This window comes from Phyllobates terribilis, unplaced genomic scaffold, assembly GCF_046119375.1.
Source record: "Phyllobates terribilis strain yellow unplaced genomic scaffold, ASM4611937v1 Scaffold_3__8_contigs__length_932513732, whole genome shotgun sequence".
Taxonomy (NCBI): Eukaryota; Metazoa; Chordata; class Amphibia; order Anura; family Dendrobatidae; genus Phyllobates; species Phyllobates terribilis.
This window is the reverse complement of record NW_027362763.1, coordinates 521240245-521257489: the sequence shown is the minus strand read 5'-3', so window position 1 is coordinate 521257489 and position 17245 is coordinate 521240245. Positions and strand designations below refer to the sequence as shown.

The window sequence follows — 17245 nt, the reverse complement described above, 5'->3', positions numbered from 1 at the left end:
ATGAGCCTAAAAGGCAACATTTCGAGTGCAAGCATTTGCAAAATGTGTGAATTTAGTAGTGTGGCCTGTGGGGCTGGGGTAAGGACGTGGACGTGCATGCTGATGGTGATAGTTGAGAGTGTTCAATGACAGGTGCAGGGTGGGAAGCATCTTGGCATGCGCCATGGACAGGGGAATGGCGTGCAAGCACAACAGAGGAACAAGCAGTGGTGTCACCCGCAGACACTGTTGCTGGACCCTGGGGTTCGGCCCACTTAGTCGGGTGCTTTGCTGCCATGTGCCTGATCATGTTGGTGGTGGTCAGGCTGCTAGTTTTGCTACCCCTGCTGATGCTGGCCTGGCATTTGGTGCAAATGGCCTTTTTGGGGTTATCGGCAGAGTCTTTAAAAAACAACCAGACTCTGGAAGACCTAACAGTTGCACTGGCAACTTCCGTCGTGTTGATGTTACGGGGAACGGTTGCCCGCCTTATGTCTGCGGCCACTACACTGCTTGTTCTTGCCTTTTGGATGATACGCCTCCCTCCCCCCTGTGTGCTGCTGTCCTTGCTCTGCATATCAACTAGCCAGGTTGGATCAGTGACTTCATTGTCCACCACCTTCAACTTTCTGACAATTGTGTCTCATCATCATCCACCTCTTGTGACAGTTTCCCACCGTCGCCTTCATGTGACCGTGACTGCTGAAATATTTGGGCATCGCTACATGCAATCTCCTCTTGCCCTGCTTCAAGTGGACCGAGCGAGAGGCCCGAATCTATAAATGGAAAAGTGAACAGCTCTTCGGAGTGTCCTAGTGTCGGATCAGTTGTCTCTGGGCACTCGGCATGGTGGGAGGAAGGAGGATCAGGGTGAGGAATATGTGGTCCAGACTCACGGCTGTAGGTTACTATTTTTCACAGCGACCTGGTGTCAATAACTTCACTGACACGATGCAGCAAAATTTAAATGGAGGCCAATATTTTCCACGTTCACTACAAATTTCTGGATTTTTATCGTAATATGGAAAGAATCTGTCTGCATTCTGCTGTGGCAACAAGCAAATGGAGCAGAAAAACAGTGTTCTCTGGGTTGCTTTTTAACCAAATAATCAGGATTAAGATAAAAAAAAAATTGTCCCTGGACCCTGATACCTGGGACTATTTGTTGAATATCTGTAACAGCAGCAGCAGCAGACAGAACTGGAATGGAGCCTCTTGTGCTGTATTATACAGTGCAGTCTGCCACATACACTGCCTGCCTAACTCCTGCTATCACCACTGAATATATGCAACTGGATTAGTCCTCAGAAGGACTGTTAGTACAGGTATTCCACAAGTGAACTAACTATGAAGAAGCAAATCTCTCCCTGACGTAGCAGCAGCTCTCCCTACTCTGCTTGGTTCTTTAGTAGACTGTGACGAGCATGGCGGCGCCCGGTCTTATATACACATGATGATGCTCTGCGGCCAGCCAATCACTGTAATGCCCACAACAGTCCATGGCAGGCAATTCCTGCATGTTCATTGGCTCTCTAAAGAGTGCCAAACATGCAGGGAGGGGACCCGAGCTCCCGCCCGAGCGCAGTGTGCTGAGCATTTCGAGCAGGGAGATGCTGGGGCGAGTACCGAGCACGTTTGCTCATCACTAGAAAGGACATACAAAACTGCTGTTGGCCAGAGTAGAGCATCAGTCCTTTCTTGTAACTTCTATCCTTGGAATGAATACAGTATAAAAAAGAATGTTCAGCGTGATTGTCTTAGGTCTCTTTGAATTAGAGACTGAATGCACTTGGGCTCAAGGGCTCTCTCACTCTTTAGATGGATGCATAAAATGATTTTATATAAGGATTATACAGCCATTCAGAAATGTATATTAAAAGTAAGTTCATCAGTTCAAAGTATAGATAAGCAAATGAATTCAAGTGGATTTGAATTGTCCTCGATATTACAAAAATTTGCATTTCCCAAAATACGGATTTTTTTGTAATTCATTCAGTGCAAATTCAGCAATATGTTGGCCAGCTGCAGTCCCTCATTTTCCTGAGCAATAGAAAGCCAGCAAAAGGTTGAAAAATTCTTAATAACAATAATAATAAAAAGAAGAATAATACTCCCCGCTCACCTATCCTGCCACGTACTGTCCAGTCCTCCGTGCCTCCTCTTTTCACCTTCACCTATCACACGCATCCTCGCTAGCCTGCTTTTCTCTGTGTTGGGTCTTCCAGAAAAGAGGAGGCCTCTGATGTTACGATGCACATCATGATGATGTGGCATATATCTTTCCCCAAGGTGAAGACTAGGCCTTGGGCGATGCATATCATAACATGATGGTACACAGTGATGTCAGAGGCCTCCTCGGTGCCAGAAGACCCATAAAGTGAAAAAAAGACGCATGAAAGACCAGATGGGGGGATATGTGGGTGGTGGGGTAGGTGAAAAATATTTTTTTTAAACGTATGTTTATTATACCCTGAGGTATGGAGAATGTTTTAGCCAATTTAAATCTTGACAGATTTGCTCTTCTCTAGGTCTAAGTGATTTATATAATAATGCATGCAATTTGTATTTTGAAATTTAGCAACAGATTCACTGCAATCTCTTTAACAATGGCAATCTGTTGTACTTACTAGGGAGTCACAAGAGCAGCCAAAGCTGTTCACCTTGGCACCATGGATAACAGAGCACTGGAAGGGTTCGGATAGCTCTTTCGGTAAGGATGGCTCGTAAACAGGCTGCTTAAGTAAATGATTCAGACTTCCACGGGTTCCATTATTGGGTGCAGGTTCAATTTGTAACAAATCTGCAAAAGACAACAGAAGGGTCTATGTAAAATGTGCGAAGTTCAAGTAAACCGAAAGGTTATAAAGTACAATGCAGTTACTTACCACACATCAGATTATAAATTTCTATGTTCTCAAATGGCTGCACTTCTATTCTATGCTTTAACTTAGGTCCATAACCAATGAAAAGAGCCTGCAATAAAAGGAATCAGATGAGATTATGAACTTTATGGCTTTTTTCCATTTTTTTGCTCGGTGTCCTTAACTTAAAATCCATACAGTGCATTGATTTTTCTGAGTTCTAGGAAACAGATGCACTTTACCCCGATGGTTAAGAGAATCACATAATCGTACCTAAGCAACAGATTACCGGTTTGTATGCGTTCTGATACTGCCAAATAGTCTGTTAGCATCATAATTACCTTTATTACTTGTACAGTGGTAAATAATTAGCCAATATCAGTTATTAAGTACTATATGCTGTGAAAGAGCAATAGCATGGACAGCACATGGTCTGGGTCAGGTTACCGAACAATTACCTTTTATCAATTAACGTTATGTACATTATGAAAAAATTACATTCAAAGTGGAAGGAAATTCTTACTCACTTAGGCTATAGGAAAACATTCTGTTTAAAAGGTAACTGCACGCTCGGGTAACTTTTCAGAATAAGTGGTCATGACTTATATGTAGTGTATTTTTTTTGCAGAATTTTTAACATGAATGAAGTTGAGAGAAATTCTGTTCAACCAATATCATGGTGAACTATGATCTTACAGATTAAATTACCTGCATGCTGGTGAAAAGGTTGTCAGAACCATGAAAACCACCATTGCACACTTTTATATCTTCAGGTGACCTAAAATAGACACCAAATATGAGAAAGATCAATCATTTATATATTTTATTGGAAAAACAATTCATAAACCGGGAAGAAAATATAAATTTGGTATAAATAAAGGCTGTATCTGCGAGGATTCTTTTTAACCACTAGAAATATTGCAACTGATCACATTCTTCTTCTCTGATTACTACAAACTTCATTAGCCTTTTAATGACCTGGCGATTTTCCATGGTCATTTTTCGTAACCATCTACCAAGAGCCATAATGTTTTTATTTTTCCATTGACTTGTTATTTTGCGAGATGTCTTGTAGTTTTGAATGACACCATGCAATTTACCATACATTGTACATGGAAAAAAATCAAGTGTAGTGAAAGTGTAAAATAAATGGTGGGTTTGTTTTTTACAGGGTTCATTGTGTAGTAAAAAATGACCCAGCAACATGATTCTCAAGGTCCGTATCATTACGGTGATACCAAACGTTTTAAGGTTTTTGTTTAAGGGCTATCCACTTACTATCTAATAGTTAAAATTGGATAGTACGTGGACAGCACATAGACCAATGTTATTTAATAGGGCTGTGGAATGGTGTGGAATGGATTTAAAAGGGTATTCCCAGCTCCAAGATCCTCTCCGAATATATAATAATTATAATAATATTAGCAAATACCTCCAATTAGAAATTTAGTGTAATTCTTCTGATTTGCTAGGTCACTTACCCTATGTGCATGTCATAGAAGTAGCTTAGGTAGCCATGGCTATGACCACTCATATAGTGACAGCTAGTTATTAATTATAACCATGGATTTCTAAGCTACTAAAATACCCTGCCCATGGGGTAAGCGACATAGTGAATCAGAAGAACTATACTACATTCCTAATTAGAGGTATGTGGGTATGTGCTAATATATTATATTATTATTATTATTCCTACTACATAACACTCGTATAGTGACAGTTATTTGTGAGTTGTTCTAACCATGGATTTTTAAGCTACTGCAATGCCCCGTACATGGGGTAAGCAACATAGCGAATCAGAAGAACTATACTACATTTCAAATTAGATGTATTTGCTAATATCATTATTATTACACTTACTACATATTGGATAGGATCTTGGAGATGGGAATATGGGAATACCCCTTTAACTCGTGAGTCCACTCCATACCACTACACCCAACAAAACATATATTAGTACACCAAAGTCAGGCAGTTGTTAATCCCAGTCCGTGCACAAATCCCAAGCCTGTTTATCATCGCTGTACACGGTTATGACAAATCCTAGTTGCATGTATGGTGAAGGTGTCTGGAGTGGAACTACAAATACTATGCTTCTAGCGATCAGTCAAGTATTTGTCACAAAAAGGACTCTTAAGCAGTGATCACAGCTATGACCAGAATGTACAGATTATGTGCAAGTGGGGCACTGTAATTTCTACATTAAAACAAAAAATCACTTACTTTACAACTTGCCATTTTGGATCACTGTAAAAGTGGAGCGATTCAATTCTATCATTGTTGGCAAAATGAAAGCGTTTTGGTAAGTATTGCTTGAGAAATGGCTTGAAATGCTGATCAGCTTTTCTGCACTGAGAAAAAGAAATACAGGAATTGATGTGAAGTTTCTCTAAACTTGCATATCATAATCCCATAACATTGACATTTTTCTGGAGCTCCCATATTTGTAGATATAGTTTTGGTTTGAAGTTCTGATAATTTAATATCTGTTGCCTCCGTAAATCTTAAAAATCTGCCTATTTTGGACTATTTAAAGGTCCTAGAAATTTTTTCTTCATCAAATTCAAAGGCTCCCTGGCAATTAGTTTAAAAAAAAGAATAATAATAATTAAAAAAATTCCAGACATTTAGCTGTGCATGCATGTTTTTGCACAACAGTTTTACAAGTCTAATTTGACACTCATGTATGATACACAAATATAGTGGCTTGTCCCTAGTATTTCTTGTTACTTTTTTTGGGCCTCATTCACACGTCCCTTGTTTAAACACATACGTGAAAAATGGTACAGGTGTCAGTGTATTGGGTGAGTGTCATCCATGTGTCCATCAGTGTTTGGTCAGTATGACATCAGTATTTTTCTTGGAAGGATAAATAAAATACAAAGCTCCTTCTATACTTTGCAACGTTAAATACAGATGACACATGAATGCCATCCGTGTGCTTTCATGGACCCATAAACTTATATTGGCCCTCTTCATTCGTGCTGTTGGAAAAAAATCGGTCATGTCTCCATGTGTTTTGCAGACACACATTCCATGAAAAAACACAGACATGTGAATAAATGCATAGACTATAATGGGTATGTGTTGTATCCGTTAAAAAAGTGGACACAGCACGTACATGCAACACGGACGTCTGAATGAGGCCAAAGGAAGAGAAGGGAAAGAATTTTGTTAAAAGAAAAAAAAATGCTAAAAAAAAATCCAGACCTAACTGTGCATGTTTGTTTTTCCACACTTGTTTTATTATTCCAATTTGACACCCAAACATGCCACACCGATACTGCAGCCTATTGAAACATTTAGCTTTCTAGACATGTCCCAACCTAGTACCTAGCATTTCTGGCTACAACCTTTTTGGCAAAGGGGGAGCAACTGCGGTTGAAAAGATTTAAAAAAAAGTTAATTATAAGTCTTGTAAAAAAATGATATGGTAAAAGAAAAAGGGACAATAGCAATAGACGAGGTGATGTCAAAGAAAAAAAACCATACCATTACCAAAAATCCAATCAATAATGCTACCACACAAAGGTCTCAATTAGTCTCATTAGTTTCCGTAAAGCACATTAGATGGGAGGAAGAGAAGCGTGTTATGGAAAATATGATGGCATATCACTCCTCTCAGTCACGGAATGATGATATTTCTAACAGTGATGTCAGTTGGAGTCAGTGTTCTACAAAATGCTTCTTCACGGTAAAAGCTAATCTTTTACATTGCAGACTCTCAGTTCAGTCAATGACATCTCTATCTGTTTTGCTCCTTAGTTCTCTAAGCCTCAGCATGCTGGGAACTAAGGAAAATAAGTCACAACAGCTACTGCTTACAGTTGAATTACTGAGACGAAGAGTCTGCCTTTGTACTTGGATAACATGGGGCTAGAGGAGCTGAAAGACTAGATTTAACTGCCTAGCTGTGTTGGTGGCTTTGTCAGTAATGGTGATCTGGGCATTCCGAGTCCGGCCATTTCTCACAATGAGGCAACTGTCAGCCAAGATAAGAATGGATGAATGATGATGATTGTGTGGTGTGCAAGACCTGAGAACCAGATTGGGTTACTGAGGAGGTGACATCATAAGAGGGGGGTGGTGGCATTGGAGTTAAAGAGTGGAGCCGGGGTTCAGCTAAAAGATCTTTCAGGGGCATTTCTGCTTTTAATATGGTCAGCTCACTGCAGTTTCTGGAGGAGTCTCAACAGCCTGTAGCTCTGATGGTGGTAGTGGCAACCTTGCCAATTATGCCTGAGGTGCCTGAAACTATATGCTGGCATATTGGATGTGGCAGTTCTTTTCCACGCTGCTAGCCACGCTGCTGGAGGAAAAGAAGCTATGGAAATCCAGGCTGGAATAGACAAACAGCTATGGCCATCTCTTAGTACATGAAGCGATATCACCTGCTCATGTAGAAAAAGCAAGCAGGCTAGCAATATAATCAAGTATTAAGATGTGCTCCTACCTTCTACTCTAGCTCAAGTTTCTGGTAGCCCAGCCACATCCTCAAGTAGTACCTGGTCAGTGTCGTCATTATGCAGAACTACAGCTTTTTAAATTCTGATTACTCCTCCTCTCCCTTTGCACTATCAGATATCCATCCCTTATTTTGTGGGGAGGAAAGAAGCATACACTCAGAGTCCCAGCAAATAAGGACAGAGACAGTATATGCCTGTCATGGCCAACTGGATGAATGTTTTGAGTGGCATCGATATACCACCTAAAGTAGGACAGTTGATGAAGCCTCCACAGTTGGACGCCAAATCTGGTTTTATTGCTATGGTTATCCAAGTCCTCCTACGTGCATTGCATCCACATTTTGTTCTTGTAAGATTTAGAGATACCAAGCTGTTTTACAGGCACGTAATACAGCAGACAAGTAGCTGCTTTGCATCAAGCAGAAATAACATGCTGGTTGACTCCCAGTCAACTGCAATTTGGCATTTTCGCAAGCAACAATGCCCATAACATTCTAGTTGCACTATGTTTTGGCAAAATTACTCTTGCTCTGTGCATGACACATTGGATTTCTACTTACTGATAGGTTTTTGGCGAGATCTTCATAATCAACTAAAAAAGACATTCTTGAAGATTAGATACCTAAAGTTGAAAATATTTTTAAAAGTCAAATAAAATAGTTTACAATAAACAGACTATGATCTAGATACTAATCTACATTTCTAAAAAAGTGTTTTACTTTATGGTATTTTGTATTAACCTATTTTTCCATAGAGTAATTCTTCTTGCCAGATTGTCCTTTACTGTATAAAACCATGTGTTTTAATGTCTCAATGCCTAATAATACCTTGAAGGCTTAACTGAGATAAAATGTAACAGTGCAAAGTGATAAAGAAGTTTGTCAATCCATGATCATCCCCTTCCTAACAACATAATTTTTTTTTTTCATTATCAATAAACCTAGGACTACCAATCCTTCAGCTATTTTTTAACTGAAAGTTCAAGTCTAATTAAAAGAAAAAGGATCAGACTTGAAAAATGTAAAGAAAAGATAATAACCAACAGATTGGTACATTGCTAGATATGGATTGCACTTTCCTATATATCACACATTGGCCAGCTAGATTTTACAAGTCTCCCTCAATGCTAGTTGTCAAAAGGGGGAAAAATGTGGGGAATCTTGAATTTCAACATGCCTGAATGTTTCTTCTCATGATAAATAAGACGCCATCAGCCAAATCTGACAATTTCTGACTCTCCCTCAATCCCAGATGTCAGGCTAAGGCTAGGGTTTCAAGAACGTATTATCTCACTTCTGAGAAAATCGGTCAGATTATGCTAATCACACCCTCTTTTTCCACTGCCTCATTGACTTGCATGGCCGAGTGTGATTCGAATATTGGATACAAATCATGCATGCTGCAATTTTTTTCCTTGGACAGACTCTGTTCAAGGAAAAAAATTGGCCTTGCGCATGGCCTTGTAGAATAACATTGGTCCAAATGCAATCTAATGTTTTGTCAAATCGCACTTGAACAGAAAATACAGTCGTCTATACAAGCCCTAAAAGTCCGGCATCTTAAATTTCAACATACTTTTCTTCTCATCTTTTCCATCATCATTTTTTCTTCTCATGAGAGTCAAGCTGCCGCTAAGGGTGTCTTCCCATTGAAAACATGCCATATGCATTCTCAGCCTCACGTTCATGTAAATGTTAGAGTTGAGGAAGAACATTTGTTGGACAAATCAGAGTTTGTTGACTGACAACTATCCAAGTTATATGACGACCTTTATGGTACAATTATTTATTATCTGTCAGATAACAATATCCAATAGAACTAACAAGTCAAAAGGAGTAAAAAATATGTCATGTCTGAGGAGTAACAAAATAAGATCATATAATAGAAATAGATAATAACATACAAGAGAAATACTCATCTGGTAAATGCACAGGCCTCAGGCGGGCTGCTGGTCCATATACCACAATGTAGTCATCAGAGGCGTTTACATAAGATTTTAGATATTCAATATTCCCACAACGCGATTCCTCCATACCTGACATATAAGCAGCAAATATTACAGTGTTTATGGTATTCAACTCATTTGGTTGACATTTGAGATGCTAAATAAATCAGTTTATTAGCTCTTATTAAACCATATGACTCGCCCCCTGGGCCGTGGGGTACCCGGAACCGGGCTTCAGTGCGATGATGGGGGTAGTAGTGGCAACCCGATCCCGTGGCTCAGGGTGGTCATACCAAATTGTGGCAGTCTATTTGTAGAGCTATGAATGTCCGACTACGCCATCCGTGGAGTGCGGTCAAGGATGACCGCCGCTGCAAGGCAGACCGCTGAGGCTGGTGTTAGTGTGCAGCACAGGGATAGGATAACTCCCCACGGGAAGAGTGTAGCCTCAGGGCAGTGTAAGAGGATGCTGGGGGTGATGGTGCAGGCGCAGCATAGACCACACAGAGTCCAATGGAACAGTTCAGGCCTTTTACTCACAGTTGAAATCCAAGTCACTTCTGTCAGCAATGACTGCTCAAGCCGTGCTGCGTCCACCAGGAGAGGAGCTCGGTCAACCCCCAGGCAGTTCGGGAGTATGGCACAGGACCCCCTTCTATCCTTTCTCTGGCCTCTCGTACCCCACCAGTGACCACGCTTCTGTCCAGCTGCCTCGGGCCTTCTCTGGTGAAACTTGCGCCAGTTTCCCTGACCCTATGTGGTGCCTTCCTAGCGGGTGTAGCAGGGGGTCACACCAATAGATGATCATGACCTCCGGTTTTTGGCTGAGGGCTGATTTACCTCCACCAACTCGGGAATCCGGTACCCTTCTGCGGCCTGACCCTTCACCCGATATAACGCGGGCTTGCAACGGTTGTTGTCCGTTCTGCTCTCTTAGGGTCTCTCCTGCCTTCTTGTTTCTGGAGCCTTTCTACTCCTCTGTCTCTCCTCTTTCCTTCCTTCTTCTCTCCTCTCTGGCCCCGGCCTTCTCTCCAGGCCTGCCTCGTGGAGCTGAGCTTAGGCTGAGCCACAGCTCCCTGTCAGCTCTCTCTGGCTGAACTCCTCCTCTCTCTGAACTCCAACTTCCTCCTAAGATGGCCCCCACCTTTTATCTACCTCTGTGTCTGAGCTCAGGTGACCTGCACCCAATGAGCTCTTTCCTATGCTCCAGAAACCGTCCCCTACTGCTCCTACATCACTGGGTTCTCTCCCCCCTCCAGCCAGGGACATGGTCAGTTGTGCCTGCAATTATATGGGAGCACCGTCGAGCTGTCCCCCGGAAATGGGAAGTGTGTAAGTGTATGTATGCAGCTAACGGAGCCCTGGTCCATACTCCATCCTTACCTGGGAGTGGAATATCACACCTCTGGTTGAGGTGCAATACCCCTGTAGCAACCGAGCCCTTGGGGCGCTACACATACATACTCATCTACACGTAATATACTGTACACTGGACAGTTGGCCAGCCCTTCTAATATCAGTGGGCTCTCCAACTTCTCAGAATTCAAGTCATGGTAAACAATCTATACAGATATTTGACAGTAATGCTCTGGTTTCACTTGTAAAACCTGCAGAATTATGAGTGCAGCTCAGGGGGATAGTACAGGCTGTAGCATCAAGTATAAGCAGTACCAGATAACTAAAAATCATTGAAAGTTATTTCTATCTACAAACTATAAATGGTGCATAGCACATTTATGTAGAAACTGGAGCACTCAGACATTTTTATACTACAGCGTTTTATATCACTGTTTTATGATTTAGTCAAGTAGAATGTGCTGTTTTGTCAAAACATTTGTATTTTGGAGGATACAGGAAGTATTACAATTTTGAAAAATTGCTTACCATGGTCAGACAAAAGCAAAAGATTAACACACTTGTCTAAATTCATCTGTTTAAGTCCATCCATCAACATTCCGACAATTTGGTCTACATTTATGAGGGCTTTTATCACCTGCATTCAAAGTACAATGAAGGATAATTAGTTAGCATTATGGGAGGGATGCATAATATTTTATTAAAAAAATGTAGACAAAATCTGAAATTACTGTAGATATACACACAGGATATAATACACAGTTGATACATTGCTTCTAAATGTTACTTGCTGCAAAGACAGTATATACTGACATGAGAAAAGAAAGCTACACAATAATAATTTCCTATATTTGAAGTGTAACTGTCATTTCAAAAATCGCAACAGACCTTTTGATCAGTGGGGGACAGGGCATTGACACCCCTACTGATCTGAAATGAAGGAGCAGGAGCACTTGAGCACTTAGCTATTCATTGCTTTCCCAAAGACCAGCCATGTGCTTAAGGGGTCATTTCTTGTATGAACAAATTTGATGAAACACTAAAGACAGAAATGGATACTCTGACCAAACACTAAGGAAAATCTGATCCAAAACACTGATGAAAATTGGTCCATTTTTGTGTACCAGAAAAATCACTGATGTCCGAATGAGTCGTAATAAAAAGTCTATGACCCCGATTCATCAAAGATTTTATGCCACATACTGGAGTAAAATGCTGGCAGTATAATTCTCTAAGTTAGTACAATGATGGTTATACCAAATATGCATCGTTTTCTATTTAATTAAGTGATAAAAAAAATTTATAAATATTGTAGTATTTACCAAAATCATGGTTCAATTATAAAGGCCAAGCTGTGGCTAAGCTTCACAGGGGGACTAACATGGCTGCTAAGGGGCCTTCACAAGGTGCTGACTGGAGCTGGTGCGCATGTGCACAGTCAATGATGTCATTGAAATGCTGAGGTCTGAGAGTGAAAGCGGTATTTAAATAGTTATCCTGCAGCAATGGGAGCAAGCTACACGCGGCTGCAAATACAGGCAGCTGCCAGTTATGTAACACAGCCGCCATCTGTCTTGTATAAAACGGGTATCGTCAAGTTTTAAAGGTATCCTCTATCCATTGTGTAACATACAGTATATCACAAAAGTGAGTACACCCCTCACATTTTTGTAAATATGTTATTATATCTTTTCATGGGACAACACTGAAGATATGACACTATAATACAATGTAAAGTAGTCAGTGTACAGCTTGTATAACATTGTAAATTTGGTGTGCCCTCTAAATAACTCAAAACAGCCATTAAGGTCTAAACTGCTGGCAATAAAAGATAGTACACCCCTAAGAGAAAATGGCCAAATTGTGCCCAAAGTGTCAATATTTTGTGTGGCCACCATTATTTTCAAGCACTGCCTTACCTCTTGGGCATGGAGTTCACTAGAGCTTTATAGGTTGCCACTGGAATCCTCCATGATGACATCATGGAGCTGGTGCATGTTAGAGACCTTTCGCTCCTCCACCTCCCATTTCAGGATGCCCCACACATGCTCAATAGGGTTTAGGTCTGAAGGCATGCTTGGCCAGTCCAGCACCTTTACCCTCAATTACTTTACAAAGAGGGGAGAACCACCGAATGTCAGGTCCAAAAATCAATTAAACATTGGCTATATAAAAAACCTTTATTGACGGGATGATTATAGTGGTATTACAGACACAAGACTGTCCGCAATCACAATAGTATAAATACAACATCATTGTATGGGTTTTTTATATTGACCAATGAGTCTCTATTGAAATCTCCCATAGATGTGGATTTACTTAAGTGCAATTTATATCCTCAATTACTTTAGCAAGGTAGTGGTCGTCTTGGAGAGGTGTTTGGGGTCATTATCATGTAGGAATACTGCCCTGCGGCCCAATTTCCAAAGGGAGGGGATCATGCTCTGCTTCAGTATGTCACAGTACATGTTGGCATTCATGGTTCCCTCAATGAACTGATGCTCCTCACAGCCACCAGCACTCATGGAGCCCAAAACCATGACACTCCCCCCACCATGCTTGTCTTTGTACTCCTCACCTGGTTGCAGCCACACACGCTTGACACCATCTGAACCAAATAAGTATATCTTGGTCTCATCAGACCACAGGACAAGGTTGCAGTAATCCATGTCCTTAGTATGCTTGTCTTTATTAAATTGTTTGCGGCTTTCGTGTGCACCATCTTTAGAAGAGGCTTCTTTCTGGGACAACAGCCATGCAGACCAATTTGATTCAGTGTGCAGCGTATGGTCTGAGCACTGACAGGCTGATTCTTCAACCCCTTTAGCCTCTGCAGCAATGCTGGCAACACTCATACGTCTATTTTGAAAAGACAACCTCTGGATATAAAGCTGAGCACAAGCACTCAACTTCTTTAGTAGACCATGGCGAGGTCTGTTCTCAGTGGAACCTGTCTTATTAAACTGCTGCATGCTCTAGGCTCAGTTCATGGTGTTGGCAATCTTCTTATAGCCTATGCCATCTTTTGGTAGAGCAACAATTCTTTTTTTTCAGATCCTCAGAGAGTTCTTTGTCATGAGGTGCCATGCTGAACTTCCAGTAACCAGTATGAGTATTAGAGTGTGAGAGCGATAACACCAAATTTAACAAACGTGCTCCCCATTCACACCTGAGACCTTGTAACATTAATGAATTACATGACACAGGGGAGGGAAAACAGCTAGTTGGCCATTTTGACTTAGGGGAGTACTCAATTTGTTGCCAGTGGTTTAGACATTATTGGCTGTGTGTTGAGTTATTTAGAGGGTACACCAAATTTACACAGTTATACAAGCTGTACACTGACTACTTTCCATTGTATCAAAGTGTCTCATTTTCAGTGTTGTCCCATGAAAAGATATAATAAAATGTTTACAAAAATGTGAGGGGTGTACTCACTTGTGATATACTGTAGATCCTGAATGCTCACCACTTTTCCCCTCTGCATGCATAACTGTAATTTTCAATCCAAAGGGAGCTGGTGGGAGGAGACTAGCTGCAGTAATTTCTCCCATAGATAGCACCGCACAGAGAGGGGAATGCCCGACCTTCATTCACTTTTTAGCTCACATAGATAAGTTGGAGCTAATTGGAGGTCATTATACAGCAGAGCTGAGCTGTCTTGATTTGAATCAAGCTTTGATATTAGATAAAACACTTGTTACAGAATCCTGCACAATGTATTCCTGTCTCCCTTTCCTCTTCCCTGCTCCTCCCCTCTCCATAGAGGATAATAGACTGTCACATAACACCTGCAGTCCATCTCCTTTGCACAATATGGACTTGAGCTGCTTCAGGAGTCGGAGGGAGGATAAGAAGTGTCTGATAAGTGGGGAAGGAAGCCGATGTCTCTGATAAGATAACCTGCACTATTGATGTATGCAAAGTATTATGAGAAATTTTGTAAAGTTTCTTGAACGTACAGTTCTGTTTTAAGAGTTACAGGGAACCTGTTGTTAGAACCCTCCTGTTTGTTTTTGTTTCCATCTTGTGTTTTGCGGTCACGTGACCATCTTCCTATATATTCCAGCTCTGCCCTTCTGGCTTTGCTGGACTTCGTTGTTGTTTTGACTGTCTCTCTAGCCAGGTGCTTTTGTGCCTATCTATCTCTAGTTTGCTTGGTCCTCTGGGACCTCTAGCACTTTTTGCAGTTTATCTTTTGCTCTGCAACAACTTCTGTTAGGAGGTGTCCCATTTTTGTCCCAGTCCTTAGTTCCTTTAGGGACCCCTCCCTTTCTCTATAGGTCTCCATTCAGACTAGCCGAGGACGAAGGCGGGTCTGTTCACAAGGAACAGGTAGCCCGCTACAACGTAGGGGCTCAGCTTAGTCTTACTGTAGGGACAGCTCTCCCCTTCTTTCCTTAGCCTATGTTGCAGATCATAACACCTGTCACATGAAAAAAATGTTATTAACCTGCAGATATGGGGCTAATCTGCAGGTTAATAGCATTCTGAACCTGCCCAGCATCGGAACTTAGACCCCCGCTGCCAGGAGGAAATTAACTTTATACCTCCCAGTAGCATTTGGGTTTCAGTCACGGGTGTGGAGCCAGGGTGGGTTTACTCAACGCTCTGTGCATAGAGAGCAGTGGCTGTAACCATACTCCCAGCACTGACTGACAGCAGCTCAGCATTAGACCCGGCTGTCAGTCAGTGCTGGGGGCGCAGTTATAGCCGCCGCTCTCTATACACAGAGGGGTGACTGAACCCCTATGACTGAAACCACCACATTACTGGGAGGAATAAAGTTTATTTCTTCCCAGTAACGGGGGTCTAAATGCTGGCACAAGGCAGGTTCAGAACACTATTAACCAGCAGATTACCCCCATGTCTGCTGGTTAATAGCTTTTTTTTCATGTGACAGGTTCCCTTTAACACGGGAAGTAAACTTTGCAGATACGAAATAAATAAATACCTGCTTAGACACTTTAGCTCTGTCATGCACATTGAAGTGATACACATTAAAGAAAACATTTAGGTATTTTACTTACCGCACTGCTGACCGGACCGTGCCTGTGTCCTGAGGAATCTGGTTCTTCTAAATACAGAGTGTAAAAGTGTGGTCTAAATCAAACAGTGCCAAGAACGATACACACTCGTCAATTATTTTGAATAAACACATAACAGCAGTCTAAAATTAAAGGGGTAAACTGAACATTAAACATGGATGATCTCCATCATTACATGTTTTTTTTTCTTTTAATTTAATTTAAAGGGGACCTCTCACCAGGTCAAAAGTGGCAAGTTTTTGCTCTCACTTTATTCTTGCTGCTCCTCTGAGTATTCAACTTTTGACCTGAAGACAGGTGCTCTTTACAGGAAACCTGTCGTGTACCCGATCACAAATAGGGGGGTGCGGCTTCAGTCACTCTACAATACAGAGAGAGCGGCAGCTGTAACCTCGCCCCGGCGCTGACTGACAGCCGACTCATCAGTGCATCAACACTATGTACTAAGTGGTGACTGAAGCTGCGCCTTTATGACAGAACGCCAGAGGCTGCCAGGAGGAATGAAGTTAATTTCCTCCAAATAGCTAGGCTTTCACTGCAATGAGCGTATGGCTTTAATCTGCTATTAACCTGCAGATTAACAGCATTTTTTGACATAACAGGTTCCCTTTAAGTATAAATAAATATGCAGCACTGCAGCTTAGAACTGCAAATACAATAGGTGTAAAGGGATTTACTATTGTACTTTATTTACCAAAAGTAGGATTCTCATCATGTAAAATATGAAATCACTGAAACTAGAAGTCATCCTTTTGTTCACCAACATATTGCAATTACTTAATATATGAATCAATATGCAGTATGAATAATTCTCTATGTACTCTTACAACCCAATATGCCTCCAGAGCAGGAAACATTCAGGCAATAAAGGCAAGATGATCACCCAGATTCCCATTACTATTTTCTCGAAAAAAAAATATCAGCATTTATAACATCCAAGAACTCGTACTCGGCCATAAACAGATTTTCTAAGCTCCAGTTATTTTCACACTCTTTTAATTTTTTTTTGCAATATTGGTGGGATAATGGAGGAAATAAGTACATGAACAAAATTGTTGGTACCCTTCTGTTATAATGACAATCAGACATTGCTTTTGAATTGTGGTTCAACTGAAAATTAAAAAAAAAAAAATCAAACAAACATGAATCTGGCCTGGACAAAAATTATGGTACAATTAACAAAATATTTTGCTGCACAACATTTTTAGGCAAACAATTTCTGTAACTCTCAATGAGACATCTGCAGCAGTACACAGATATATTGACGCATTCGTGGTAAGCAAACTGCTCCAGCTGTCTCAGGTGTGAAGGGCTCCTTCTCCAGGCTGCATGTTTTTGAGCATGCTCTTGCCGCAGTTGTTCAATAGGATTTAGATCAGAGCTCATAGAAGGCCACTTTAGAATAGTCAGCTATTCTTGGATGTATTTAGCTGTGTGTTTTGGGTTATTATCCTTTTGGAGGACCTTTGACCTGCTCTCAGACCAGACAAAGCTTTCTTACACTGCACAGCACATTTTGCTCAAGAATTTCCTGATAGTCTTGAGCTTTCTTTATACCCTGTAAAGATTCAAGACACCCTGTGCCAGATG

General features: G+C 41.1%; 1 protein-coding gene across 1 annotated transcript in view; it reads right to left on the bottom strand.

Moving 5' to 3' along the window:
* LOC141257115 (ectonucleotide pyrophosphatase/phosphodiesterase family member 1-like) overlaps positions 1-17245 on the bottom strand; it is a 129885-nt gene that overhangs the window by 31920 nt on the left and 80720 nt on the right. The window contains exons 11-18 of the mRNA XM_073671259.1: positions 15638-15710; positions 11136-11244; positions 9210-9341; positions 7867-7898; positions 5064-5191; positions 3549-3618; positions 2865-2952; positions 2607-2779 (exon numbers count right to left, since the gene is read on the bottom strand). Coding sequence (XP_073527360.1) covers positions 2607-2779; positions 2865-2952; positions 3549-3618; positions 5064-5191; positions 7867-7898; positions 9210-9341; positions 11136-11244; positions 15638-15710 — 805 coding nt within the window. The remainder of the gene's footprint in view (positions 1-2606; positions 2780-2864; positions 2953-3548; positions 3619-5063; positions 5192-7866; positions 7899-9209; positions 9342-11135; positions 11245-15637; positions 15711-17245) is intronic.